At 51.4% G+C, this 27701-nt stretch overlaps 1 protein-coding gene across 1 annotated transcript; it reads left to right on the forward strand.

Annotated features, from left to right (window-relative positions):
- Nucleotides 1-44: 44 nt before the first annotated feature.
- On the forward strand, nt 45-27127 carry LMOD1 (leiomodin 1). Its single transcript, XM_068173178.1, has 4 exons — nt 45-1082; nt 5951-6570; nt 23515-25104; nt 26267-27127. Exons 2-4 carry the CDS (start codon nt 6310-6312, stop codon nt 26291-26293), a joined length of 1878 nt encoding a protein of 625 aa, XP_068029279.1. The 5' UTR covers nt 45-1082; nt 5951-6309; the 3' UTR covers nt 26294-27127.
- Nucleotides 27128-27701: the final 574 nt, after the last annotated feature.

Raw genomic sequence — 27701 nt, forward strand, 5'->3', positions numbered from 1 at the left:
AGTCTCGGAGCCAGGGATGCGTTGGGTGAGATGGACCCTAAATTCCATCCAGTGCCACGCCCCGCTATGGGCAAGGACACTTTCTCCTATTCTAGGGTGGTTCAAGCTCCGGCCATCCTGACCTTGGGCATTTCCAGGCATGGGGCAGCCACAGCTTCTCTGGGCAACCTGGGCCAGGGTCTCACCCTCCTCACAGGGGGAGGAATTCTTTCCCGTTACCCCATCTAACCCTTTGTCAGTGGGAAGCTCTTTCTCCTGTCACTCCAGGCCTTTGTCCAAAGTCCCTCTCCAGCTCTTTTAGAAACAGTACCTGTGCAAGTTGCTCCAAGGACAAACCACTCTGCTCCAAATTTAATGGAATCGTGGAGTAATTTGGGTTTGCAGGGACCTTAAATCTCATCCCATTCCACCCCCTACCATGGGCAGGGACATTAGACCAGGTTGCTCCAGGCCTGTCCAACCTGGCCTAGAACATGAGGGTCCAAGCCCACATCATTCCTGATGCTGCTGCATGAGCTGGGCTGACCTCACACGTCCCAGGGGATGTTCTTGTGGTCCTGCATGTAGCTGGGACTTGACACCCCTATCACCAGGTCAGTTTCCTGGGCAGGCAGAGGTGGAATCCAGAGAACAGTATCTGTGCCGGCAGAAAATTCCCGGGCAGCTTGCAAAGCTCTCAGCACAAGATGAGGGCGTTCCCTCTTGTCCCATCACTTGTTCCCTGGATCCAGAGCTCTACCCCCACCTGGCTCCACCCTCCTGTCAGAGAGCTGTGGAGACCAAGGAGGTCCCCCCTCAGCCTCCTTTTCTGCTCTGGAGCCTTACACAACCCAGTGGTTTGCAGCCAATCTAAGTTGTAAATTGCTTATTCTTTTCCACTCTGAATTTAACAGTACACACTCTGCTCTCCTGTAAGGGCAGCAAATCATTCGATAGCAAAAACTGAATGCAAAACAGGTTGTTCTCCAGTGACTTAATTGTTTTAATAAATAATGGTCTGAAGCACTATGAAGGAGCTAGAATGCTCCACCTGCTGTTTTGGATTTTGATGCTTTAAAAGACCCCCACTGTTTCACAAACAGGTGTGTTTGGCCTTATTTAAGGTGGGGGAGAAGAGGTCATGCAATTTTGGAAATTCCTGGGAATCTCCAGGTATTGTGGTTTCTGCTTTGGCCAAGAAGGGGAGATGGGAAAAGTAGGAAACATTGGCCTCTCTCAGCCACTGGAGCAACTCTCCCTACTCCTGTGTCCTCTGGCACTGCTGTGACTTCATCCCCCTGTGCAGGGCAGTGGTGGGGCAACACCTCCAATCCTGGGGTCACTTCTGGGCCCCTCAGTTCAGGAAGGACATTGAGGGGCTGGAGCATGTTCAGGGAAGGGAATGGAGCAGGGGAAGGGGCTGGAGCACCAGGAGCAACTGAGGGAGCTGGGGGGCTCAGCCTGGAGAAAAGGAGGCTCAGTGTTAATACTTTCCCCCACAGCCCTCTGGAGTTACAAGGCTAGCCCAGGTCTGAGAGAGCTTTGGGGGAAAATATTACAGGGTTAAGGCACAAGATTCCAAAAGAGGCTCTTACCCTTGATGTAGTCCACAACGTTTATTCCATAGGAGGAAGAGGGAAAGAGGGTGGGCAAGAGCGTGGACAAGAGAGAGAAAAAGGGAAAGAGGCCAAACAATGGAGGAGCAGGGCATTATCTAGACTCCTGTCCAGGAAGGGACAATTGGCTCCCAGCCAATTGGGTCCAGAAAGGAAGGAAGGGTTAAACTAACATGGTTACAGCTACAGGGGTCTCTGGGGGTGAGAAACCATTCCCCAGAGCAATGCAACAGCTCAGGGAGGACCTGCTGGCTCTGCACAACTCCTGACAGGAGAGAAGAGCTGGGAGGGAGGGGGGAGGAAGGGAGGTGTCAGGCGTCAGGCTCTGCTGCCAGGGGACAAGGGACAGGTCAAGAGGAAACAGCCTTAAGCTGGGCCAGGGGAGGTTCAGTTTGGATAGTGGGGAAAATTTCTTCCTGGAAAGGTTGGTCAGGCACTGACACAGCTGCCCAGGACAGTGGTGTAATCACCATCCCTGGAGGGATTTAAAGAGCACATGGATGTGGCACTTGGGGACATGGGCTTGTCATGGCCTTGGCAGTGCTGGGGAAACTTATAGCTCAAACTCAACAATTCTATTATGTTGTGACTGATCTGACCCTTCTCAGGGTGGCAATCCTTTGCTGCAGTCCTTATTCTTTCCCCTAATGAATGGTAGATTAATTAAATCAGGCTGAATGGTAATTCTGGTCCCACCTTTCACAAGCTGTAGGAGAGCTGGTGAAACATGGTGAGTCCATGAGGTGCAGGAGCTTCTGCATCACCCAAGGGACCTGGTGCCACTCTCAGTTAGGCTTATGGAAGATATACAAGGGATTTCTGGGATTTCTGAGTTTCCCCACAGCCAGGATTTGGTTAGTTTCCCAAAATATATCGCCTTCTCCACTCTTGCTGTTGTGTAAGCATGTATCTGGAGAGGAGGTTTTGGATAAAGATGCATTGGGTTTGGGAGAGAAGTGGTTTCTCTCACTGGCCACAAGACTGCAGGAGCTGGGCCTGGTGAGTCCAGAGAACACTGAGCGAGGATCCCATCAATCCAGACAAATATCTCCAAGGGGTGTCAGGGGATAGTGCCAGACTCTTTTCAGTGGTGCCCAGTGACAGGATGAGAAGCAATGTCTGTAAACTAAACCCCAAGAAGTTCCACCTCAACATGAGTAAGAACTTCTTTGCGTGGAGGAGGGCAGAGCACTGGAACAGCTGCCCAGGGAGGGTGTGAAGTCTCCTCTGGAGATACTCCAAACCCACCTGGAAGGTGGGTCACCAGGTGACCCAGCCTGGGCAAGGGGGTCAGACTGGATGATCTCCAGAGGTCCCTTCCAACCCCAACAATTCTGGGGTTCTGGGATTCTGTACATCACTCTTCCACACTGTGGTGGCTGGAACCAGCTTCAGAGAATGGCCCAAGGGTCCACAAACACATCCCCAGTCCCAGGTGTTGGTAGCCCATGAAGGACTAGTTAGTGCAGACATATCCAGAACTTCTCTAATTCTGGGCTGAAAGCACAAATCTTTTTTTCTACTGTTTTCTTTCTATAGCCCCAAGAACCCTGTGGAATATGGTCTAACAGAACTTTGCCAATATCCCAGTTAAAAAGGACTGTGTGACAGCCAGCATAAATCACAGTGAGACCATCCACTCTGAACCATGACAAGTTTGGGGTGTCCCCTGCCTCTCTCTCTGATTTTCTGCTAATGTAAGAATATTTCCCCCCAAAATATGCTCTGTGCTACCTCTGCCGGGCTCTGCAGTGCAGGGGAGGAGTGCGCAGCAGTTGTGGACTCCTAGATCAGGAAAGGATGGGTGATACTTCAGGAGAAACTTGGAGTCTCCCAGGCCACATTCACAGCTTCTTAGGGAATTTGGTGTGCGGTACCTCTCATCACAAGAATCAAGGTTCAGGAATGACAAAATAGAGATTTTATCAAGGTGTTGATAATGATTATATTCTGTTGAAAACCAATTTACAACATGGGAAAGTTTGCAACAATTTACAACGAAGGAAAGGCAGACAGAGAAAATTCCAGATTTCACTTTTAAGTAGAAGGATTCTTTCTCTGGCTTAGCATTGCAGATTGTCCCTGGAGCCAGGGGCTGCACACCTGGGAATGCTTGGATTGTTCCAAGAAGAGGCCGACACAACGGTGTGATTCCTCACTACCTTTTTGGTGTGTGCTTTCCAGTTGGGAAATTAGCTTCCGGTTTGTTGCTCGCCTCTTATTAGCACTTGATGACTGAGCACGACAATTCTGTAGAAATACTGGAGGGTTGAACATCTATAGAATAGCACAATGGACTTGTATAGGTTGGAAAAGCCTTCTATGATCATCAAGTCCAACTATTGCCCCAGGACTACCACTAACCCAGTAAATTCCTCCAAGGGATGGGGACTCCACCACTGCCCTGGGCGGCTGTGCCAGGACTGAGCAATCCTTTCAGGGAAGAAATTTTCCCAATATCCAACCTAAACCTCTGCTGGTGCAACTTGAGGCCATTTCCTTTTGTCATGTCTCTTGTTCCCTGGGAGAAGAGCCTGACACCCACCTTGGTCCACCCTCCTGTCAGTTAATTTCTTCCACCCCCAGACTCTGCAACTCAAATTTTCCTTCCAAAACACACATGTTTCCAGGCTTCTATCCTGAAAAGGGACCAGCTAGGACCTTAGAGAGATTCAGGGCTATATTAAGGTGGAACAAACAAGGCACTCATTTGGCTTCTTCAGGCAAAGATGGCACCAAATGGACACCAAAGACTGAATTCACTGTGGTTTCTGTTGCCCTCAGCACTGTCACAGCTGTGGCAGCACTGGGGAAGGAGAGTTAAAGAAAGGAACTTTTCATCAGGAACTGGAGGGACAGAACAAGGACGAATGGCTTCCCACTGCCAGAGGGCAGGGTTACATGGGATATTGGGAGGAAACTGTTCCCTGTGAGAGTGGTACAGGTTGCTGAGAGAAGCTGTGTCAGCCCCTGGATCCCTGGAAGTGTCCAAGATCAGGGTGGATGGGGCTTGGAGCAACCTGGGATAGTGGAAGGTGTCCCTGCCAATAGTAGGGGCTGGAACATGGTGAGCTTTAAGGTCCTTTCCAACCCAAACCATTCCATGATTCTGTGTCTGAGGCCAGCTGGGGAAGAGAATGGCTATGTCCCTCCTAGTGCAAGCAAGCACCAAGACCCCCTGGTTGCAGGATCAGAGAAACAGAAGTGAGGGAGATGGAATTCACCACAGCAACGTTTAAGTTTGTGCACTTGGAAACTAAAACCAACAATTTCTTCTACAATCTGGAAAAAATCTCGGCATGTGAATCAGTACTGGTGAATCATAGGAAGAATATGAGCAGGACCTGGGCACTGCAGCGCTGGAGATAAAGGAAATTCTGGAATGCACCAAGAATGTACATTTCTTGTCAGGATGGGAAATGTCTAGTTTGTTACTAGGAGACTCACCTGGAGCACCCGGTGCTTGTGTGCAGGGTAGGATCTGGCCAGGAAGACAGGCGGAGGAGGTGATTAGACTGAGGAAAATCCTAGGGGAGCTTGTTTTGTCAAAAACCACCAAAGGGCTCCTTGCTTGGAAAAGCAGAGAGAGGCCTGGGAGCAGGCAGTAAATGTTAGGAGGATGATAAAGGATAAAGAAAACCAAAATGAAGCTGGCAGGATAACAAATGGGTACAAAATGCTGGACATGGGATAGAGTGTAAACTCCCTGTAAACTTGGGGAGAAAAGCCTGTCTCCTGTCCCTGTGGGAGAACTCCCATGTGCCAGTTAAGCTTCTGTACAGATTAGGGAAATGGAAAGTTGGTGCTGCCAGCCAAAGCCCAGGCTTAGGGCACTGCCTGGACCAGGAGCAGGGGAGACTCAGGAATTCCATCTGTGCAGAAGAAGGGATGTCTTTGGGGCTTGGAAAGGGGAAGTGGGAGTGTTGTGAGGAAGAGCAGCTGCGGGAACAGCCCCTCAGGGTCTGAGGGTCGGTAGGAGCTCTGACAGTCCCCGGAGGGTCAGGTCTGCAGAGCCGGGAGCACTCGCTACCTGCTGCCTCCATCCCCCCGATGGAATCAGTCTGCCTCAACACCCCCACCTCCAGCTCTTTCCTGTGAGGCTGAGCGCGTCGGCTAACAGCACCAATCCCAGATTGCAGCGGGATAAAGAGGAAAACTTCCTCTGGAGTGGGTGCTTCCTTGCCGATTTTAGCCAAGAGCTGTCACTGTCACAGCAGAGGCTCCCCCCATCCCTTCGTAGCCACGCTGCCCACTTTAGAAGCCCCCCAGCTTCCATGACACAGGCTGGGACTGCCTCCTCCACCCCTCCATTCCCGGCGTGCCGGCTCGTGCATTTTTCCCTGTTTTCTCACTAGGTTGGCCCATTGCCTTTAAAAGGCGAAATGCTCCGGACTAAATTTGGTCATGTAGCTCTGCACGGTTCCCTGGAATGTCCTCGGGTTTCAAGCTCCTCTGATAGCACCATTCCCCGCCTCCCGCCGGGCTCCATTGGCTTCGCAGTGCCCGAACCGCAACTGGATCCTGTTATTGGCCAACTCTTGGATCGAGGGGTGTCCCCTCTGGATAACCACTGTATCTCGGGCTGGAGAGCTGCTGAGATTTAACACTTCAGCACCTGCTGCCGTTCTGGAAGCAGCCTTGGAGCTTCGGCTTCTTTTTTTTCTCCTGCTTTGGGTACCACACAACCGCCACCGTGTCTCGCCAGCGAGCCAAGATGTCCAAAGTGGCCAAATACCGGCGACAAGTTAGTGAAGATCCAGATATAGACAATTTATTGTCTACTTTGTCTCCAGAGGAGATGGAGGAGCTGGAAAAGGAGCTGGATGTGGTGGATGCGGACGGGAGCATCCCTGTGGAGCGCAGTCAGACAAACCAATCAGAAAACTCCTCACTTGGCCCACAAAACTGTGACACGGCGCTCAACCACCACGACAAGGACACCAGGAGGCTCCTGCAGCGGGAGCACTCGATAGACGTAAGTCACATCCCCCACTGCTGCTGCGGGAAAAGTGGGAACACACCTCAAACCCCCCCTTCCCCCGAGCTGAGTGAGGGACGAGATGGAAAACACAAAACCCGAGAAAGGCATGTGCTTGCTGAGGAGGAATAGCTGTCCTAGAGAGACCAGGGAGCTGGTCCTTGCATTCCGGGAGGAAACAGGGTATCCCATAAAATCCTGGTGTTACTAGCAAAGCCAAAACCTGTGCTGGTGCCAGGGATTTTCTCCCTGTCCCTTCTCTAACATCCCTGGGCAGGGCTGGGAGGGGAGCTGGGATTCACAGCAGGCTGCTGGAGGGGCCAGCACAGTGACAGCGATGCCATGGGCTGCATTTTTTCTTTGTTTTTCCCCCCTCCTCCTTTGGAGATCTCTGGACTCTTGGTCCTTTCAGTTCTTGTGCAAAAGGTTAAACAGTCTCTGGTTCTTGTGGAATGAAAATGTTTCCTGCTCTGTGGAAATCATGTCAATAAGCAGGTTTTACCCGTGCAGTTTGTTTTGCATTTTTTTTTGTTCACTTAAAATTCCTTCTTTTAGTTTGATTTGGGTACATTTATATCCCTCTCTTCACCTGGCAAATCCTTTAAGAGTTTGCTTGGAGCTCAACAGCTTCATGTCAGTCTTTCTCTTTGTGTTGTGCCTTAGTGGGAGCCAGTCCTACTTTTCTGTAACATCTATTAACCTCAGTACTAAGAATATTTGGTATGTGCTTTGTGCGTGGAAGCCTGGGAAGTATCTGGTTTCCCTAGTTTTCATAGCAGGCTGAGGCAAAAAATGAAAGACAGCAATTCTTCAGCAGTTGATCCATGTGGTCATGGGCTGGTTTCATGTCATAGGCAGGATTCGCATCTGCTGTGCCAGGGCAGGGCTGGAGAGTTTTGGCAGCACAAGCAGTGCCAAGTATTATGTGGCACTGCTCTGCTCTGACTCTGATTCCAGATCTATTCCAGGTCACCCAGCTGTACCCTGGGTCTTCCAGCTGGGTAATCAATCTGTAACTACCCCAGAGCACTTGGAAATTTCTCTTTCTGGATATTTATGGAGCTTATATAGGAGGGTCATCTCCTGACTGTGGCCTAGGCACCCTTATTCCCTTCTGAATATTGGGATGAGTGGGAATGAAAATTGCACCAGTAGGAAAAATAACTGAAGCTTGATTTTGGAGAGCTGAACAAGGGGTTAAATTGTTCCTTCCCACCCCTGTCCTGGGCAGCCTAGGAGCTCGCTCTGGCTCTGAGGATAAGGAACAACTTTCACCTTCTATATGTGGTGCTTGACATGGGCTGGGGGACAGTGAGTGCCGTGCTCCTCACCACAAGGGCTCTGCCTTGAATTCCTCACCAGCGGAAAATTTCCCTATGGTGGGGAAGTGCTGCAGGACAAACCTGCCTGGAGAGGGAAATGCTTTTATGTAGGACCAGTCATCCCAGTGACCTCTGTTTTGCAGGTGATCCCAAGAGGTGACACTAAAAAATCTGCTTTTTCAGGTGGGGGAACATTTGGGTTTGACATCACTTGTATTGCTGTTTCAGTGTTAACCGTTGCAATATGAGGGGTTGATTGGGAATTGGCATAGGGAAGTGTCCATGATCAGGAGGAAGGGAGGAAATTTGTGAGTTTTGTTAAAAAGAGACCTGGGAAATTGCCTAGTTTAACATAGTGTTGTTTGGAAATGCCTGAGAGTGTATGTGCAGTGGGAGAAGACTTGGGATGTGGAAATGGATGGCCTGGGGACAAGAGACACCTGGGTGAGGGTGTAGGGCTCTGTCTGGCTGGAGGGGAGGGCAGCACAGGGGTCCTGGAAAATCTCCTGCTGCTCTCTGAGTTAAGGAGGTTCAGGCCGTGGAAGACAAAGCAAATTTGTGACAGGTCATGTTTGTCAGTGAAATGGCCCAGTTTGATTGTATTGCAGTAACTGGATAGGGCAGAACTGACTTTCTTCTTCTATTTCAATCCCTGGAGGCCAAGTAAAAAAGTATATCCTACACCCTTTCCTCCCTGCCATTGTTAGGATCTGGGATTAGGACCTAGAAAATGCCAGTTTAGAGTGCTGCCACATCAGATCATGCTGGTGGTGGGGTAGGGCTGTCTTCTGCCATGGGGCCCAAGGATGGGGTGGGATGGGATGAGATCAGACCACAGGAACAGTCGCAAAAACAGTGCAGGAAGCCGATGGTCCCCTCCATCCAAGGAAGCCCCAGGGCTATGTTTTGCTGAAGGATGGAATGAGAACATGGAGCCATCCAGAGCACCCCAGGCAGGTGCTGAACTCTCCCCCAGCTGCTCAGAACTCTGAGGTCTCCGATGACAAATCCCTCTCATGTGTCAGCAGATTTCATGTTGTGCCAGCCAGCACAGGCATGATGACTGCACTCCCACAGGGTTGGCATTCCCCCAGGGTGTGCAGGCATCACCCCACACATGTCCATCCCAGCCCCTCTCATCAACAGCTCCCAGTATTCTGAAGAAATCCAGAGGAGGTCACAGAGATGCTCTGAGGACTGGACCTCCTCTGATCTGGAGACAGACTGGGAGAGCTGGGGGTGTCCAGCCTGGAGAAGAGAAGGCTCCAAGGAGATATCCTGAAGAGACATCACAGACACAGGATAACATCTTCTAGATGTTCACAGGTAATTCCCACTGGAATTACCTCCCATTCCTTCCCTGACCTTGGGCCTGTGCTTCACCACCCCCCCTCCCACCCCCTGCCCTGCTCACACATCTGCTTCTGGCTTGCAAAGGTTTCTCTTGATGCTTTAAATTAGGAATGCCAGGCACTGTGTCTGTGACGTCTTTTCAGTAGGGAGGGACAGGAGGGCAGATTCTTGTCCTTGAACTACACAGAGTTTATCTGTCCATAGTTCATAGAATCATGGAATGGTTTGGAGGGAAAGGGACCTTAAGGTTCATCCCATTCTAACCCTGCAGGTGTCCCATGGCAGGGACACCTTCCACTATCCCAGGCTGCTGCAAGCCCCATCCAACCTTGCCATGCATGGGGCAGCCACAGCTTCTCTGGGCATCCTATGCCAGGGCCTCACCACCCTCACAGGGAAGAATGTCTTCCCCATATCCCATCTAACCCTGCCCTCTGGTAGTGAAAAGCCATTTTTGCTTGGCTTGCCTGTCAGTCCAGGCCCTTGTCCCAAGTCTCTCTCCAGCTCTCTTGGAGCTGGAAGGGGCTCTGAGGCACTGGAAGGGGCTCTGAGGTCTCCTCGGAGCCTTCGCTGCTCCAGGTGAACACCCCCACCTCTCCCAGTCTGTCTCCAGATAAGAGGGGCTCCAGCCCTCAGAGCATCTGTGTGGCCTCCTCTGGACTCACTTCAGAAGTTCTGTGTCCTTCTTATGTCCTCCCTGCTGTTCTTCCATACCTCCTGATGGGAATCTCTGTTGTGGGACATTGTATGTTAGCTGGGATGTGCAGGAATCTCTCCAAAGTGAAAATTAAGGTATTTTAAAGGGAAAGGTTGAGTTTCTGCCCATCTCACTGTTCTTGCAGTCATTGCCCTGTTCTTGGACTGGCCCCAGGCACCCACATTGCCACCTAAATATTGGCAGAAGTGGATATATTTAGAAATATTGTTAGCTACATAATAATACATCTTCTTAGTGATGAAAAGGGCAAACTAGGGTAACTAGGAAGCAGATTATAAACAGCCCAAAATAGACTGAGCTTTGTCCCCACCTTTCCACACTGGGCAGCCAAATTCCCATCTTGGTAATGCAGTAATAAATTAATCTTAATTTTGTCTTGCTAATTAGTGGAAGTATAACCCAGCTCAAGGGTGGGGCTTAGGCCAGTGGCCCTCTCTGGATGTACTCAACAAGGTCCATGTGTCACATAGGCTGGTCATGAGTAGATAAAGGAAGAGATGGTTTCTATTAGCTCATGGCTCTTTACTGTCACAGGCAAAGACATAACAAGAAAAATTCCGCTTAGAAACATGCTGTGGTATTAAACTGCCAGAGGGCAGGGCTAGATGGGATATTGGGAAGACATTCTTCCCTGTGAGGGTGGTGAGGCCCTGGCACAGATTGTCCAGAGAAGCTGCAGCTGCTCCATCCCTGGAAGTGTCCAAGGCCAGGTTGGACGGGGCTTAGAGCAACCTGGGATAGTGGAAGGTGTCCTTGCCCATGGCAGAGGGTGTAACGGGATGATCTTTAAGGTCCTTTTCCACCAGTCTAGGATTCCCTGAGTTACCTGGGGCACAACTGACTTGCTGTCACTTGAAATCCATGTATCATGCCTGGGATTTCTGTCCAGAAGAGGAAAAGCTGTGTGTGCCAGGGCACAGTGGCTCTGTGCAGCTGTCCCTGTGGGATGGGTTTCTCTGAGAGCTGAGCTGTGTGAGGAAATGGCATCTGTGGGAGCTGGTCCAGTTCCTCTGTTGCTGGTGATATCTATAAAAACCATGTGTCTGTGCAGAGAGCACAGTTATACCCTCCCTGAGAACACCCCTTCCATGGGGTCTCTTCCATGATGGTCTTTAAGGGAATGATCTTTAAAGTCCCTTCCAAGCATAACCATTCCATAATTCTGTAATCTTTCCCACTGGCATTTGTTTAGCCCTAAACACTCTCAGGGAACCTCTGCCAGATGGGACCTAGATGAGAAGAGCTATCCCATGGGAAGGATCTCCATGTGAACCAGATGTGCCATGAACTGGTGCTTTGTTGTATGAGTCCTCCTTAGCAGTTGCCAAGTCCACAACAGAAGTTTTGCTTTCCAAAGCATTCCACAAAATCTACCTGCAGCTGTTCTTGGCTTTCCTTGGATTCTCACCTGCTCCCCCTCCCCATTGCCCTGGTGACTCCCAAAACACCAAGCACCTGATGGCAGAGGCAGCCCCTCCTTGGGATTTCCCTTCTTTAGCATCACCATCTTCCCTGGGAATGCATGCAGCCTTCTTCCCTCAGCTCACAAAATCATGGAATATCCTGAGTTGGAAGGGACCCACAAAGATCACTGAGTCTAGCTCCTAGCCCTGCACAGGACAACCCCAAAATCCCACCCACATGTGTCTCAGAGAGTTGTCCAAATGCTCTTTGAAGCTCACCTGTAAAGGGAGGACACCTGCATGTCCCAATCCCATCAGTGCTCACAGTCCTGCCTCCCAACAGGGCTTGTTTTGATTTGATTGCATGCAGCTTCAAGCAGGGATGGCTGGGATGTGCAGGGAAGTTGCATGAGGGAGCATTATCCTGCTTATAGAGGGGAATCATTCCAGGGCCACAAACCCAATTTTTAATGAAGATACTCATGTCGTGGGTGTCTCTTTCCATGGAAGCCCAGGGTCCAGCTTCCTTGAGGAGAAGACTCTGAACAGGGAATGATGGATGTCAGGGCAGTTTTGCAAAGCCAGAGCCAGATGTGCACAGTGAAGATGGTGCCTGTATTTTTGTCTCATGAAGGTTGAACTCCTTTCACACAGGAGAAGCTGAGGTGGTTCAATTATATTCCAGCAACTTTTCACTTCCTCTCTGATATCCCACTCACCAAGTGCACTCCTCTGCAGGCAAGACCTCCTCCTGTTCCAGGTCCATGCATCCTTATCCCTGCAGGCTCCTGGGAATGTCTCCATGTCCCCAGGCTCTCTTCTGGGAGGCTGGACAGGCTCCTTATGGCCTGGTCTGGATGCAGACGGAAAAGCAGTGACCTCAGAGGGCTTATTTAATCCAAATTCTGTGTATCTGAAGGATGCTGGTGCCAGAGGACAGCAAGTCCTCAAGAAAGATATGTTTTTACAAGACCTTGGGAAGGTCTTGTAAAAAGCCCTGCCTTCCTTTCTAACTCTCTCAGGCTTGGAACTTGCTGCTGGGTGATTTTTAATCCAGTCACCTGATTTCCCTATATGGAAAGTAGAGATCCTCAGCGGTGAGCCCTTCTTCAACACCATGGGCAAACAAGCCAGGATTTAAATTTTTTATTAATGCTCAAAGCTTGTCATCTTTTCATTAAAGTATCTGGAGGAAAAAACAAGCTCTTTATTTAACTTGCTGGTTCAGACTCAAGGGAATTTGCAAACAAGGGTACAGCGGGAGTTATTATCATTCCTTGAGCATCTTCCCAGTTTGTCTTAACACATGTGTACTGAAACTCTGCTCTTCTGTTAATCAGCCAGTTCTGTTGACTGCCAAGACCGTTCCTCCTCCCTTCCAAGAGTCTTCACTAATTCCCAGCTCTTGCCTTTCTTTTAGTCATGTCTTGATCTGTTCTCTTTTCCCTCATCAGAGAGTCTTTATGATTGGAAATGACCACAAAGATCATCAAGATCAAAGAATCCCAGAATCCCAGACTGGTTTGGGTGGAAAGGGACATTGAAGCCCATCCCATTCCACCCAGCCCTACCATGGGCAGAGTCACCTTCCACTATCCCAGGATGCTCCAAGCCCCATCCAGTCTGGCCTTGGACACTTCCAGGGATGGAACAGCCACAGATGCTCTGGGCAACCTGTGCCAGGGTCTCATCACTCTCACAGGAGAGAACGGACCATAATATGTTCTGAACAGCTTCTGGCCTCCAAGGGTGGGTGACACTGGGACATCCATCCAGAGGCTTCTCCAGTGGCTTCCGGCCCATGGAATGAGCAGTGGGCAAAGCTGTGGGTACTTCCACTAGCACACAGAGAGGAATAGACCTGGCAGTTTCCTGGGCTTTGCGTTCCTCCATGGATGATAGCCAGGAATATCCAAACTATTCACACATTTGGAAAGAAACCAAAGATATTGAGCCGTTCCTACTTGCTCCTTAAAGGAGGCCACAGATGGTCCCTCCAGCTGCTCAAGTCACTCTCCAACTCCCTGACAGGAGGGAGCAGCCAGGTGGGGGTCAGGCTGTGCTCCCAGGGTTCAAGTTGGACATCACAAGGAATTTCTCCATGGAAAAGGTGGTCATATATTGGACAGGACAGGACTGCCCAGGGCAGTGGTGGAGTCCCCTTTCCTGGAGGTGTTCAAGGAATGCCTGGATGTGTCACTCAGTGCTCTGGGCTGGGTTACAAGGTGGGGGGATCGGTCACAGATTGGACTAGATGATCTCAGAGGCCTTTTCCAACCAAATTGATTCTGTAATTCTGTGAAGTCCAGGAGATCTCTTTCATTGCTTAGAAATGAAAACTGTTGTCTGTGCTCTGGTGTTTCCTTCTGAATTTCTGAAAAAGTCCCGACTCTGTCACAAGAGGGATGAACAGCAGCAGCAGCAGCTGTTACCTGCAGCAGTTGATAAAACAACCCTCCAAGATTAACAGAGAAGCAAGAACAATGCCATGACAGCTCCCAGAAGGATCTGCATTGTAGAGAACAGCTGAAAAATGCAGATCCTTCTGGGATCAGGCACATTTGAGCTGCATTCCTAAAAAAATGCTGTGAGAAAGACCTTCACAGCTGGATCGGTGGTTTTGTGATGCCCTTGGGGGCAGAAGCCTTGCTTTCCTTGTTTTTCCTTTTGTGACCAGGGTGAGTTGCAGCACAAAGTGTTCCCAGTGAAGCAGAGCTCACACTGAAGGCACACACAAGTCTGGGAAATCCACAGTCCATGTAAGGGCACAAGCAGGGAAAAAACCCCAAGGATTTCTAGTTAATTGGGGAAAAAAGAGTAAAAATCTAAGTTCTATACTTACATAAAGCACAACTGGGATGCAGATAAATCCATGAAAGTGTTTGGAGTGTTTAGCTTATATGGGCTGAACTGCCCAGGAGGTTTAATATGTGTTTATGTTGAGCTGATAAATAGACATGGAGGAGGCGAAGAGCTGGATCCAGTATGTGTCCGTCTCTTTTGCAGCAGTATGACATCACTTGTGTGCTAAAACCATCTCAGTGACTCAGCTTCCAGCAGGACGCTGGGATTAACCGGTCATATTGCTCCATCCCACACTTTGCTGTGTGGGAATCGTGGCAGGATGGAGCAAGAGGATCTCAGTGTCAGGGCATATGTTTTGTCAAGGTGTGGCTGGCAGGATGGTGGGGGGCAGACACACTGTGGAGGGTCAAGAGTCCTCTCTGTCCTTTCCTCTGCCCAGAATGTGGAGCAAACAGGGATGAAAACAGAAAGGAATTGGAGCTGTGGAAACAACAAGAGCCTGTTCCACCCATGGTGTGGCAGCAGGACCAATGCAGTGCCCATCCTGCCCATCCCCTGTGCTGTCACTACTGGTGTCACACCTTCAATCCGAGGAACAGTTTTGGTCTGCTCAGGACAAGAAAGTCTTTGAGGGGCTAGAGCATGACCAGAGAAGGGAACAGAGCTGAGGAAGAGTCTGGAGCCCCAGGAGTGGCTGAAGGAGCTGGGAGGTGGTGCTCAGCCTGGAGAAAAGGAGGAGGAGAAAAGGAGAACATCTCAGGGGATATGTTCTGGCTCTGCACAGCTCCCTGACAGGAGGCTGCAGCCATGTGGGAATCAGGCTCTGCTCCCAGGAAACAAGGGACAGGAGGAGAGGAAACGGCCTCAAGCTGTGCCAGGAAAAGTTCAGGTTGGAAATTGGGGAAAATTTCCTGCATGGAAAGGATTGTAAAGCACTGGCATGGGCTGTCCAGGACAGAGCTGGAGTCACTATCCCTGGAGGGATTTAAGAGCTGTGTGGATGTGGCTCTTGTGGACATGGGTTAGTGGTGAACATAGCAGTGCTGGGGGAATGGTTGGACTTGATGAGCTTAGAGGGCCTTTCCAGCCATAGTGATTCCATTTTTCTGTGATTTCCTGAAACACAACTGGAGAGGAGCCAGCCCAGGCTATAGAGGTATCCTGTGCAGCCCCTTGACCATGTGTTGAGCAGCCCAGAGCTTATGCACAGTATTTGGGTCAGGATTTATGCTGCATGCTGCTGAGGACTCCAAGGGGTCCATCCTCCTGACAGGGGCACCATGGCATATGTTGGACATGCCCAGCACAGGAATGAGTATCTGCACAGCCATGGCAGCCTCTGCCAAGGAAAGTGATTTGCCATTTTCTTCCTTACAGGGAATTCCCCAGTTCCCAAGAACCAGAGATGGTGACCCCTGGCATGCCTGGCTGTATGCCTACTAAGTGTTCTGTCCTGGGATGCAGCTCCCATGTGGTGCCAGAGCCTGAAGAGCTGGTGCTCCTGTTTCCCACAAACTATTTAAGGAAATGACCAGCAAAACTGGTCTGATTTTCCAGGTAGGCACCTGGAGCTTGGCTCATCTCACCTGCTTCAAAGACCTGGAATCATCTTCCAGCACCAGGTGGCCACTGCCAAGGGGTGTCTGTGATGGTTCAATGGGCTGCTGGATGGGATCCATTGGATACCTGCACCAGCAAGGGGCCTGGAGATGTGCCCATTTGTTGTCAGGAGGCTGGGAGCAGTGTCCTGCTCCTTGACCATCCAGCACTTATGACACAGAGGATAGAGATAGGATTAAGACTTGCTCAGTCTGAATCGCAATTCTCCTGTTCCTAAAAATCCGATGAATGCTTTTTGTGGGCTTCCCACAAAGTGCACTGGGCAGAAATCCAGCCTAGAGGTGTTTGTAGTGTTAATTGCTGGCATTCCCTGCCCTTTTCAAGCCCTAATGAAGAGGAGACAACCAGAGAGAAGGTCTCATCTTGGGAATATACAGTTCAGCCATGGCAGTACCAGGATAAGGGCTGGGAATACAGCAAATAGACTTCTAAAACCTGATTTTGTTAGATGAGAAAAAGTTTTCATTTGCATAGTATTCAGTGGCTTTACAGCTTTCTGGGGAAATGGCTGTGTCTCCATGGAAGGGCTGGAGCTCTCCTGTTAAAGGAAACCAAGTTAAAACATTTATAGCCTTAATTCAGGGGAAAAAAGAGGCAAAATCAGGGCCAGAAGCTGCCCAGTCTCTGGAGAACAGCTCTGCATCTCAGACAGAGGACTTTTGAAAAACATTGGCCTGAGACATGCAAAGACACAGTGATATTTGGGGTCAGAGAGGTCTGGGCAGAAGGGAAGGGGAAAAGCTGAGTTCCTTGTTAAAATGACAGGATAATATGTGAGGCAGGACAGGGTAGGGAGTTGCTTACATCTCTCTGGGCTTTAGCACACAGAGCATGGCCAGGGGTCATGTGTCTCCCAGTGCTGAAAGCTGAGGTCCTTTCAACCTTCCTTCCTGCCAAAAGAGTCCAAATGTGCCAAGGGAACATCTTGGCTGCCTGATCCTCTCAAGGAGCCCCAGGGATGTGAGCAGGGTTTCCCACAAAGCTTTCTGTGGTATTTGCTCTGAGCTGAGGAGAAGTAGGGTTGTCCAGGGTGTTCCAGAGTCAGCAGAAGCCTCGCAGTCCTGCTTCCTTTGCAGGTCTCTGGCGATCCAGGTTCAGCAGCTCCCAGGACTCAGCCAAGGACACAGCATTCTTTCCAGGAATGTCCTTGGCTCTGAGTTGTCCCTAGGCTACTCAAAACTGGCTGAGGAATGGAGGAAAAGAGCTTGGGCAGCTTGTTGTGGTTTGGCTTGACTCTAGCAGTCCTTTCCAGGAGCAGGTACCCAAATACCAGGAACATCAAACAGCCTGCAACCCCCCTGCTTTTGCCCCTGGCCACCTCGATGGCTTCTCCATGCAGTGGGAAAATCTCAGAGGACATCCCTGTCTCCGGGGAGCTCTCACAGGGCTTGTGCTCAGCCTCCTCAGCCCCAGGGTCACACTGAGGGGTGGAGGGATGCTGGTGCCTTGCTCATGGGCTCTGGCTGGGATTTTGGATAGGGTGAGACAGAGGGAACATAGGAGTCCTCGGAGTCTAGCAGGTAGGCAGGTGTCTCCAGAGAGTGATGCCCAAAGTTAGAGCTGTGGATTCAATCTTAGAATCTTGTGGTAGCTTTGGAGAATTTATAGGGCTTGGCAGCAGCCCTATAAAGGGCTATAGGAGAGACTGAAACCCCCCAGGCAGTGAAAGAAGATTGGTTTGTTAGTCACTGATCCATAATTATCCCTAAATCTGCTCATTCAAGTAACTCAACCCAGTTTCCTTCCCTCGCCAGTCTGGTCTGGGACCCCCACAGTTGACCAAGAGATTTTGGTGAATTGTCTGTCTGTGTCTCAGAGGTCTCACCTCATCCCTGGGCTTCCCCTCATCCCCATTTTTCCACCACCAAAAGCCACTCAGGATTTGTGTGGGACCAATGGAATTGGGCTGGTGTTGTCTAAGCCATGTCATGCCAAGAGATGAACTGAAATATGTCTCATAGGCTGCAAGAGGAATTTATTATCCCAACAGAGGCTGGGAGAGAGGAGCAACCCTTTGGCCTGGGCGTTATTCCCAAGTCTGCAGCTCTGGAGGGGTTGCAGTTGCTTTGCAAGGAGCTTGGTTCTGGTGGGACAATCTTTGTTGGTGGCCAAATCCACGTGCCAGACAGCCAACATGGCCCTGCCTGGGGACCTGCTGGAAAGGAGGGAGGCAGTGGGTCCCCAGCGAAGGGTCATGGTGGGCTCCAGTGCATGTGCAGAAACCACTACCAGCCACCTTGGAGCTGACCCTAGATTTCTCAGCAGTACAGATGATTGGGATGGACCTGATCCTGGCTCAAGCTTCCCCTGTTGTGCTCCTGAGGTTCTCATATCATCACAGGATGATGTCTCACACTCAGCTTCCAGAGGCCCCTGGAGCTGCAGGTGACATTAGAGACCGAGGCAGTGTCATGGCTGCAGGTTGACTTGAGTTCACTGTTCCTGGAGCCACGTTAACAGGAGCTGCAAGTGCAGGTTTGGCCTGAGATCTTTTGCTGATGTGCCCCTTTCCTCATGGGGACCAGCATGATTCATGTCCCCAGCAGTCACCCACACAGAGGAGCCTGTGGACTCTTGAATCATGGAATGGTCTGGGTGGGAAGGGACCTTAAATATCATCCCATTCCAGCCCTGCCATGGGACACCTTCCACTGTCCCAGGTTGCTCCAAGCCATATCCAACCTGGCCTTGGACACTTCCAGGGATGGGGCAGCCACCGTTTCTCTGGGCAACCTAGGCAAGGGCCTCGCCACCCTCACAGGGAGGAATTTCTTCCCAGTATCCCACCTATCCCTGCCCTCCAGCAGTGAGAAGCCATTGCCCCTAGTCTGTTTCTCCAGGCCCTTGTCCCAGGTCCCTCTCCAGCTCTCCTGGAGCCCCTTTAGGCACAGGAAGGGGCTCTAAGATATCCTCAAAACCTTCTTTTCTCCAGGCTGCACATCCCCAGCTCTCCCAGTCTGTCACCAGATAAGAGGGGCTCCAGCCCTCAGAGCATCTGTTGACCTCCTCTGGACTCACTCCAGAAGCTCCATGGCCTTGTGATCCTGGGGGTCTTCTGGCTTCCCAGCCAAGCCCTCCTTGAACCTCAAGGGGGTATTCCTCTCTGGAGCCAGCATGGAGCTGCTCATGCTCCCATGCTTCCATCCTCATATCTTGTTCTTTGGCTGAGCCAAGCACATCCTGCCATGGTGAGACATGAGGGACTCTTCCCAGGACATACCTCTGAAAATAACTGCAGGCTGGGGAAAGCTGGCCCCTTACAAAGACTAAACTTCGGCAAACACATTTCCGTATGTCTGCTCTGCCAGGGACTGAGGTACCAGCAGCTGCTGAGCCATCAAGTGCCCCTTCCCTCATCTTGGGTACAGGATTTGTGAATGCCTGGGTAACACCTCTCCTCTCCTCTCCTCTCCTCTCCTCTCCTCTCCTCTCCTCTCCTCTCCTCTCCTCTCCTCTCCTCTCCTCTCCTCTCCTCTCCTCTCCTCTCCTCTCCTCTCCTCTCCTCTCCTCTCCTCTCCTCTCCTCTCCTCTCCTCTCCTCTCCTCTCCTCTCCTCTCCTCTCCTCTCCTCTCCTCTCCTCTCCTCTCTCTCCTCTCCTCTCTCCTCTCCTCTCCTCTCCTCTCCTCTCCTCTCCTCTCCCTTGGAAATTGCTCTGGGCACAGCAGGGTGACTGTGCCCACATTCCACCTGCTAAACAAACAGTCAGATCAATAACTGACATTAAACCAGCCATTTTCACCCCAAAATGAGCTGTGGGGCTTTTGGGGTGGGAAGTGAGACCCTCACTCCACCTCCAGATTTACTCTCCCCATCCCCAGCTCTATCCCCAGCCCCACCCCTTGCTCAGTGCTGGAGTGAGTGCTTGGATTCCAGGCAAGAAGTTCCCAGTCTCCTTTGCCTTTTAAGGCAACATCTGAGTGGGTTTGAGGGTTACAAATGCTAACAAGCCATGGCAATGCTCATTTTAGTCTATTTAGAGGAAACGAGAAGGCATTTCAGTTCATCAAAACACTGATGATTAATCAACTGACTACCAGGCTGTTTTCATTAGGCTTATTTTTAAAGGTCTGACACGCTGTGTGAAAAATCTTCCCCTAATAAATGTGCTTGTGGCAGAGGGAATAGCACAGAGAGGGTGCAGCAGCACTGGTTTTCCAGGTACCCAAGGTAAATATGCCAATGGGCAGAGAGGAGTGAGGAGGCAGGACTTGGGATGGGCCATGAAGAGGGACAGCTGGCCCTGTGCTGCAGGAGAAGCTGTGCTGGTGGCCACAGGGGCAGCCAGGGGTCCCAAAGCAGGGGAAAGGTGCTTTTCTCTTTCTGCTTCTCCACCCCTGCCACACAACTCTACCACCAAGCTCCACTTCCAGCTGCACTTCCAGCCTGGAGGTAAGGACTTTGGCATTATCACCAGTGGTGGGCTGGTGACACCTGAGGCTGGCTCCTGCAGCATGGGCTGGGCCAGTGGGACACACCAAGAGCCCTGGGATGGTGGAAAGGCAGGATGGTACAAGGACATGTTCCCTCCTGGGCACACATGTGGCCTCAGGCAGGGCCCAGAGCAGACCTGCTTTGGAGATGACCCCAGGCTCCAGCAAGGGATGGAGATGGGCCACAGTGACCCTTGATTTTAGAAACACAGATCTGATTTCTTGTCTGAACTATTTTTCCTCCTGATTCCTGTCCCTCCTGCTGCCACTGGAGCTGGGCACGTGCCAAGGGCTCTCCTGGAGCAGCTTCACAGGAGATGAAGCAGCCTAAAACCCCTGTCATCCCCTGCGACCATCCAGCACTTCTTCCAGTAACCTGCAGCTCCTAGATGGGATCCTTCTGATGCATCCCAAATTTGCTGTAAGCAAATGATCCTGCAAGTGCTACCCCACAGTAGCCAAAACACCCGTGATGGTCAACTGCATATCTGTTGCATTCCCCTTGTTCCCATGCCTGGGGGCCACAGCTGGCTCCTTTTCCCCCAGCTTCTTTTCCTGACTTCTCCCAGCTCTCTTTCTCCCAATTCCTTTTACCTCAGCTCTTTTCCCACATCCCATTCTCTGGCTCCAGGTCTCTCCTCCTCCAAAACTGTCCCACACCGCAGCACATGGACACATGGCCACACATCCATGGATGGAAGCTTGAACCAGATAACAGGACATACCCAGCCTGTGCTGCAGCAGCTTTCCCAAATAAGGATTTTCCATGGATTTAATTTTCCTCTAGTTTAATTTGCTTGGAGTAAACCATCACTTCTCCAAGCATGGGAGAGGTTGCTGGTCATTCTCACCAGGGTTTTTCTCCCTTTCTCCAATATCTGCTCATCCCTGGCCAAAGCCCTGTGCTCTTCTTCATCTTGGATATACCCAGGGTGCTCAGGGGAGACTCAGAGCTCACCGGTGTTAGGCTGGGTGAGCTTGGGCTGGGAAGGAGAAAGATTTTGAAGCAGTTGGTATAAAGATGAGGCTGCTGGCTCTGACTCAATAGGTGCTCAGCCTTGGGTCACCAAAGGGTCACAGGGCCCTGAGGAGGATAAATGTCCCTTCTCAGAGGAACCTGCAACCTGGGCACTCCCAAATACCTTGAAGAGGCCCTGTTTGGATACCAGCAGGGAAACACCAGTGTCCTCATCCCACAGTCCTCCTGCCAGGGCTCTTCCTCACTGAAGTGCTTCAGGATGTCACTGAGCATCTGTGCACCATTCTGGTGCTGGGAATAGACCACAGCTTGGTGAGAAGGACCCCTGGCTCAGTGCCAGAGGAGGAGGCATCACCTGCTCCCTGCAGCATCCAGGACACCTCTGGAAGCCCCATCCCTGGTCCCTGGGGTGGCAGCAGTGGGGGCTGTGTGGATGCTGGGCCAGGCTCTGTAGGGGGTTTGGCATGAGTCTTCCTGTCCCTATTCAGCCTTGCACTAGGGAGCCAAGAAATTGCTTAACTAAATAAACAGCTCTCTCATCCTTGATGGCATCTGTTTATACACCAGGTACAAACAGTCCCCAGGGCTGCCCATGCACAGCCAGTTCTTTCCACAAAAATCTGTCCCTGAGAGCTGGCAGTACTGCATGTGGGGAAAGCTCAGCCTTATGCTGCCCCAGCATGGACACTGTAGAGCCCCAGGATGAAGAGGAGGAGGCCAGCCTGACTGGCAGACTGTGGTGTCAGGATTCAGATTTGGGGGTTCCAGGTACTGGGTGAAGCCACAGTGCTGTCCTGATCATGAGAGGGTCCAGGGAGATTGTAAAAGGCATCACAACTGCATCTCCCAGAAGCATCTTCCTTCCTCTTTTTCCCTGGAGTCCTAAAATCCCCCCAGCAAAGATGATAAGCCAGGCCAGTGCTGAGGACCTCTGTGTTCCCTAACTGTGGAGGAGGGAGAAGGGCATTTAAATTGCCAAACCTTGGTGCACAATTTATGGTAGTATCCTCCACCATGCAGCAACCTTGGAGTGTCAAGTTAATCTCCCTTCAGTCACATGAAGCATTGGTTCCTCTCCCTTGGGAAAGGATGTGTTTCATGTCATGGAGTCCCAGACTAGTTTGTATTGGAATGAACCTTAAAGCTCACCCCATTCCACCCTCTGCCATGCGCAGGGACACCTTCCACTAGCCCAGGTTGCTCTAAGCCCTGTCCAACCTGGCCTTGGACACTTCCGGGGATGGGGCAGCCACAGCTTCTCTGAGTAACCCGTGCCAGGGCCTCACCACTCTCACAGGGGAGAATTTCTTCCCAATATCCTACCTAATTCTGCCCTCTGGCAGTTTAGAGAGAAGGATGGGAACCATATCAAAGGTTGTACCAATGCTGATGGAGACCCCTCCCAGCCCCTCAGCCTTGGTTGAAGGCTGCAACGAGGCATTGGCTGTGTCCCCAAGCTGCTGGAGCTGGCTACGGCCAGCAGCAATGCCCAGGACAGGTTGTACCAAGGGCAAGTGTCATGTGCCTTGTAAAAATGACCAAAACTTCCTTCAGACCTTCCCCCAGACTCTCCAAGTTAAGCCCTTCCCTCTTATGATATCTTTGAACACTGGGAGCAGATATGCTTGGAGAACCTCATACATTAGAAAGCTATAAATGCCATGCTCCCATTTCCTCAGTTTTCTGCTTAAAAGTACAAACTGCTGTTGAAAGAAGAATGATTTTGCAGAACTCAGGGTTGGAGTGACTACTGGGGCTCTCCCCTGCTTGCACACACATCCAGGACAGTGCAGAGAGTGTTGGGCTACAGACTGTGAAAAGCCACCAAGCATCCAGCTGGAAACCATTTAGGAAAGGTGGGAAAGCACCTGGGCTCACAGGGAGACAGGCACTACCTCCATCCCTAGTTAGAAAAATTATTTTAAAATTTAATTTACAGGAGGTATGAGAGAAGGTGCCTCCTATGGCTTGTTAGTTTATGGCCTCTTAGGGATGGTGTCCTGCAGCCCTCCAGAGCCCTTTGGGAGAGGGGGCTGGAGGCAGAAGGAGACCAGAGCTGCCTTAGAGAGCTGCAGCAGGACCTCATCACACCTGGGTCCTGCAAGATCTGCCTACATTCAAGGCACTCAGGTGCTGAACCCTTTCCTGGAGCTGGGACCTCGGCTGGGCCAAACATTCCTCTTCCAAAGGCCAGCCACAGGCTGCAGGATGTTCCCATGTGACAGAGGTCAATGACAGTGAGACTGGGGTGGCAAGTCTGTAGGTCAGAGGTACCTGTTTCTGTAATTCCCAGGTGTTTTTCTCCCACTAGGAAAACAGGTTGAGCAAGAATAAGAGAGACAAAAATGAAGAAGAAAATGGAAAAGAATCTCCTTCCAAAGAACTGGCCCAGAAACAAGATACTAAAGTGGGGAAAGACTCTAAAAAGGAAGAAAGTGTTCAGAAAACAGACCTGAAAGGTAAAGCTGAGACTGAGACCAAGAGCAAAGAGAACAAAGCAATGAACGATAAAGTCAAGGCCATGGAGAAAAAGTTGATGGGGAAGGACAAGAAGGAGGAAGAGAAGGGTTCAGTGTTGAAGAAGGACACAGGGAAGGACAAAAAGGAGGAAGAGAAGAGCTCAGAGTTGAAGAAAGATGCAGGAGAGGATAAAAAGGAGGAAGAGAACAGCTCGTATTTTAAAAAGAAGGATGCAGGAAAGGATAAAAAGGAAAAAGAGAAGGTCTCAGCAGCAAAGGAGGAGACAGAGAAGGAAAAAAAGCAAGAAGAAAAGGATTCAGCATCAAAGGACAAAGGGAAGGACAAAAAGGAGGAGAAAAGTTCAGAATCAAAGAAACAGGCAGAAAAAGACATAAGAGGGGAAGGTAAGAAAGAAAATGACAAAAAAGAAGAGGAAAAGGCTTCAGCTGTGAAAAAATCCAAGGCAGATGAGAATGATAAATCCCAGACAGAAGCAGAAAAGGCAGAAAAGTTGGAGGAGAAACAGGAGGCCAAGGCAGCAGCTGGGAGCAGCCCTTCCAAGTCTTCCTCCAGCAGCTCTGCAGATCAAGCCAAGGATGATGAAGCCTCCAGCATCTTTGACGAGCTCATCGAGAAGGTGAAGAACAATGATGCTGAGGTGACCGAGGTCAATGTGAACAACTCCGACTGCATCAACAACGAGACCCTGGTGCGCTTCACCGAGGCCCTGGAATTCAACACTGTGGTCAAGGTGTTTGCCCTGGCTAACACGCGCGCTGATGACCATGTGGCCTTTGCCATTGCCATAATGCTCAAGTCCAACAAGGTGCTGACAAGCATCAACTTGGACTCCAACCACATCACAGGCAAGGGTATCCTGGCCATTTTCCGGGCACTGTTACAGAACAACACACTGACGGAGCTACGTTTCCACAACCAGCGGCACATCTGTGGGGGAAAAACAGAGATGGAGATTGCCAAGCTCCTGAAAGAGAACACCACACTCCTCAAGCTAGGCTACCATTTCGAGCTGGCTGGGCCACGCATGACCGTCACCAACCTGCTGAGCCGAAACATGGACAGGCAGAGGCAGAAACGCCTCCAGGAGCAGAAACTGGCACAGGAACGGGGGGAGAAGAAAGACCTCCTGGAGGTACCCAAGCCTGGAGCACTGCCAAAGGGGTCCCCCAAGGTATCCCCACAGCCATCCCCCAAGGCTTCCCCCAAAAGCTCTCCCAAGAAAGGAGGGGCACCCACCATGCCACCCCCACCTCCTCCTCCACTCGCCCCACCACTGATGATCAATGAGAACCTGAAGAACTCGCTCTCGCCAGCTACACAGAGGAAGTTGGGAGACCGAGCGCTGCCAGTCCAGGAGAAGAACTCTCGAGATCAGCTCCTGGCAGCCATTCGCTCCAGCAACCTCAAACAGCTCAAGAAGGCAAGTGCAGGGCCAGGTGGGGCCCAGGCACAGGGTGGGGCTGGGGGCTGGGGCCTGAGGTCATAGCCACTGTCACTCTGGCAGTTTCCTTCTCTAGAGTGGGGTTGTGTCCAACCCCTGCACAGGGGCAGATCCATCCCTTTGCCAAGCACATGGGGAAGGAAGATCCATCCTTTAATACCATCCTGCAGAGCAGATGGGGTCAGCAGGTCCATCCTGTGGCACAGCATCCAATAGGAGTTCCATCCCTTGGCAGAGAGCATGACAGGTGCAGATCCATCCCTTGGTAGAGCTCCTGTGTTGGGCAAATCCACCAGGATCCAGAGGCTGGGACACAAGGAAAAGGCCATCTGTAAGTTATAAATCACTGGGCTCTTGTTGTATACAACAATATCTTCTTGTTGTGGCTGAGCCCATGCCCCTGGGGTGGAAGGTGGCCCAGGACAGCTGGAGAGGTTTCATCTGCATTTAAACAACTGAAACATTTCTTGATGTCAGCCCCAGTCTGGACTTGACTAAGCCTTTTGAACTCTTTACATATGAGTGAGTTGCTCTGAGGGTACTGACACAGCACCTTGGGGACCAGCAGAGAGGTGTGGCCTACTTCTCAAAACAAGCCAAGGGTGGCCTGGGTGCTTGAAAGCTGTCACAGCAACTGCCTTCCTAATACAGGAGGCCCATAAATTCACCCTTGGCTAGCACATTGTCGAGTATGTACCTCATGCAGTAATAACTGCTGGAATAAAAGAACCTAATGCTGGTCCCAGCATGGAGCCTTAAAACCTCTCACACTCCAGGTGGTTTGTGCTGGGCTGTCCATGGGCTGGAGTGTAGGGACAGCCAGCCTGGCCAAGAGAAAGAGGTCATTGAATGGTTTGGGTTGGAAGAGACCTTAGAGATCATCTCTTTCCTGTCATGGGCAGGGACACCTTCCACTAGGCCCAGGTTGCTCCAAACCCCATCCAATCTAGCCTTGGACACTTCCAGGCATGGGGCAGCCCCAGCTTCTCTGGGCAACCTGTGCCAGGACCTCCCCACCCTCACAGGGAGGAAATTCTCAGTATCCCATCGAACCCTGCCCTGGATGTCCCTACACCATGTCAATGACATTCCTGCGACCCCTCCCATTGCTCGCCCAGTAATGGGGTGTGCTTCCCTGCAGGTGGAGTTGCCGAAGCTGCTGCAGTAGGGAGCGGGAGGATTTTTCCACTGCAACCCATGGCAGACCCCTATACATTCACCTTTCTCGTGACTGTTTCCATGACAAGCCCTTTGGAACCTGCAGTGACCGATGCCAAGGAGCAGGGATCTCTCTGGGACACGGAGGACGGGCCGGGCCCAGCAGGACATGATGGAGGAGGTTGTATTTATTTTTTGTTGGCTGTGAAGCCTTCAAGCTCACTCTTCTAACAGCACTGTGCCCCGCTGGAGATGCCAAGAATAGAGCAGGGGTCTGCAGAGCTGATCCTTATGGAAATCCACCATCAGAGTATAACAAAGGGGTTTGGCACCCCACTCTATCCAGGGTCCAGCTTGGGGTGAGCAATAGTACCCCCAGCCTTGGGGGTAGCAGGGGACACCCAGACCATCATCACATGACCACAAGGTTTCTGGGTGGCCGGCAGAGTTTTGGGATTCAGGCACAGCAGTGGCTGCAGAGTCAGGGGTTCAGGCTTGACGTCAGGAGGAATGGGAGGGTGGGAGAAAGGAGCAGCCAGGGAGAGAGAGGGCATGGAAGTGGTGGGACACAGGGAGCCAGGCTGGTGCCAGGAGCTTGGGGCATCTTGTACGCACCCACAGCATTGCAGGGGGACCCCCAGAACCCTCAGAGCATGGAAACCAAATCCACCTCAGAGAGACTAGGGAAAGCACCAGCTCAAGGGGGGCAGTGGGTTTTGGGGTCATGTGATGCCCATCCTCCTCCCCCCTCCCCCCCCCCCCCCCATCCTTCCTGTCGTGACACCTTGATCACGATTTGTATGACTGTGGCCACTGCATCAGCAATAAAGCTCACCCAATGCTTCCTGTGCCTCCGGACAGCTCCATGCCCCCAGACCCCAAACTGAGGCGCAGGGGGTGTCTGGGAATGGACTCAGCAACCTCAGCCAGGGGCAGCTCTTCCCTCCCCCACACCCATAGCCCACCCTGAACTGGGCACCCTGGGACCACCTGGACAACCCAACCCTGGTGTCCCTGGTCACCTACCCAGAACTTCTGCAAATGGGGCACCCAGAACCCCCCAAATGGGACAGCCAACCCCCCCCCCCCCAAATGGGGCACCCTGCTGCTGCTGGACACAGAGAACCAGGCACCCAGAGCCATGCAGACACCCCAAAACTCTGGAGTCACGAAGAACTGCACACCCCAGGACCACCCCACAGTCACCTAAACCCCTTTGAGTCCACACAGAACTGGGAACCCCGAATTCCAAGTTAATCCGGAATTGGATCCCTCAGGGTCACCCTAAAACTCCGGGGTGACCCCAAAACTGGGCACCCCAAACCCTCGGGGTCACCTAGAACTGCTATCCCCCTTGGCACCACGGGGCCGGGGCCGTTTTGGGGACGCAGCAGCACACGGGTGTCCCCCGGGAGGCT

The sequence above is a fragment of the Anomalospiza imberbis genome, chromosome 26, assembly GCF_031753505.1.
Source record: "Anomalospiza imberbis isolate Cuckoo-Finch-1a 21T00152 chromosome 26, ASM3175350v1, whole genome shotgun sequence".
Taxonomy (NCBI): Eukaryota; Metazoa; Chordata; class Aves; order Passeriformes; family Viduidae; genus Anomalospiza; species Anomalospiza imberbis.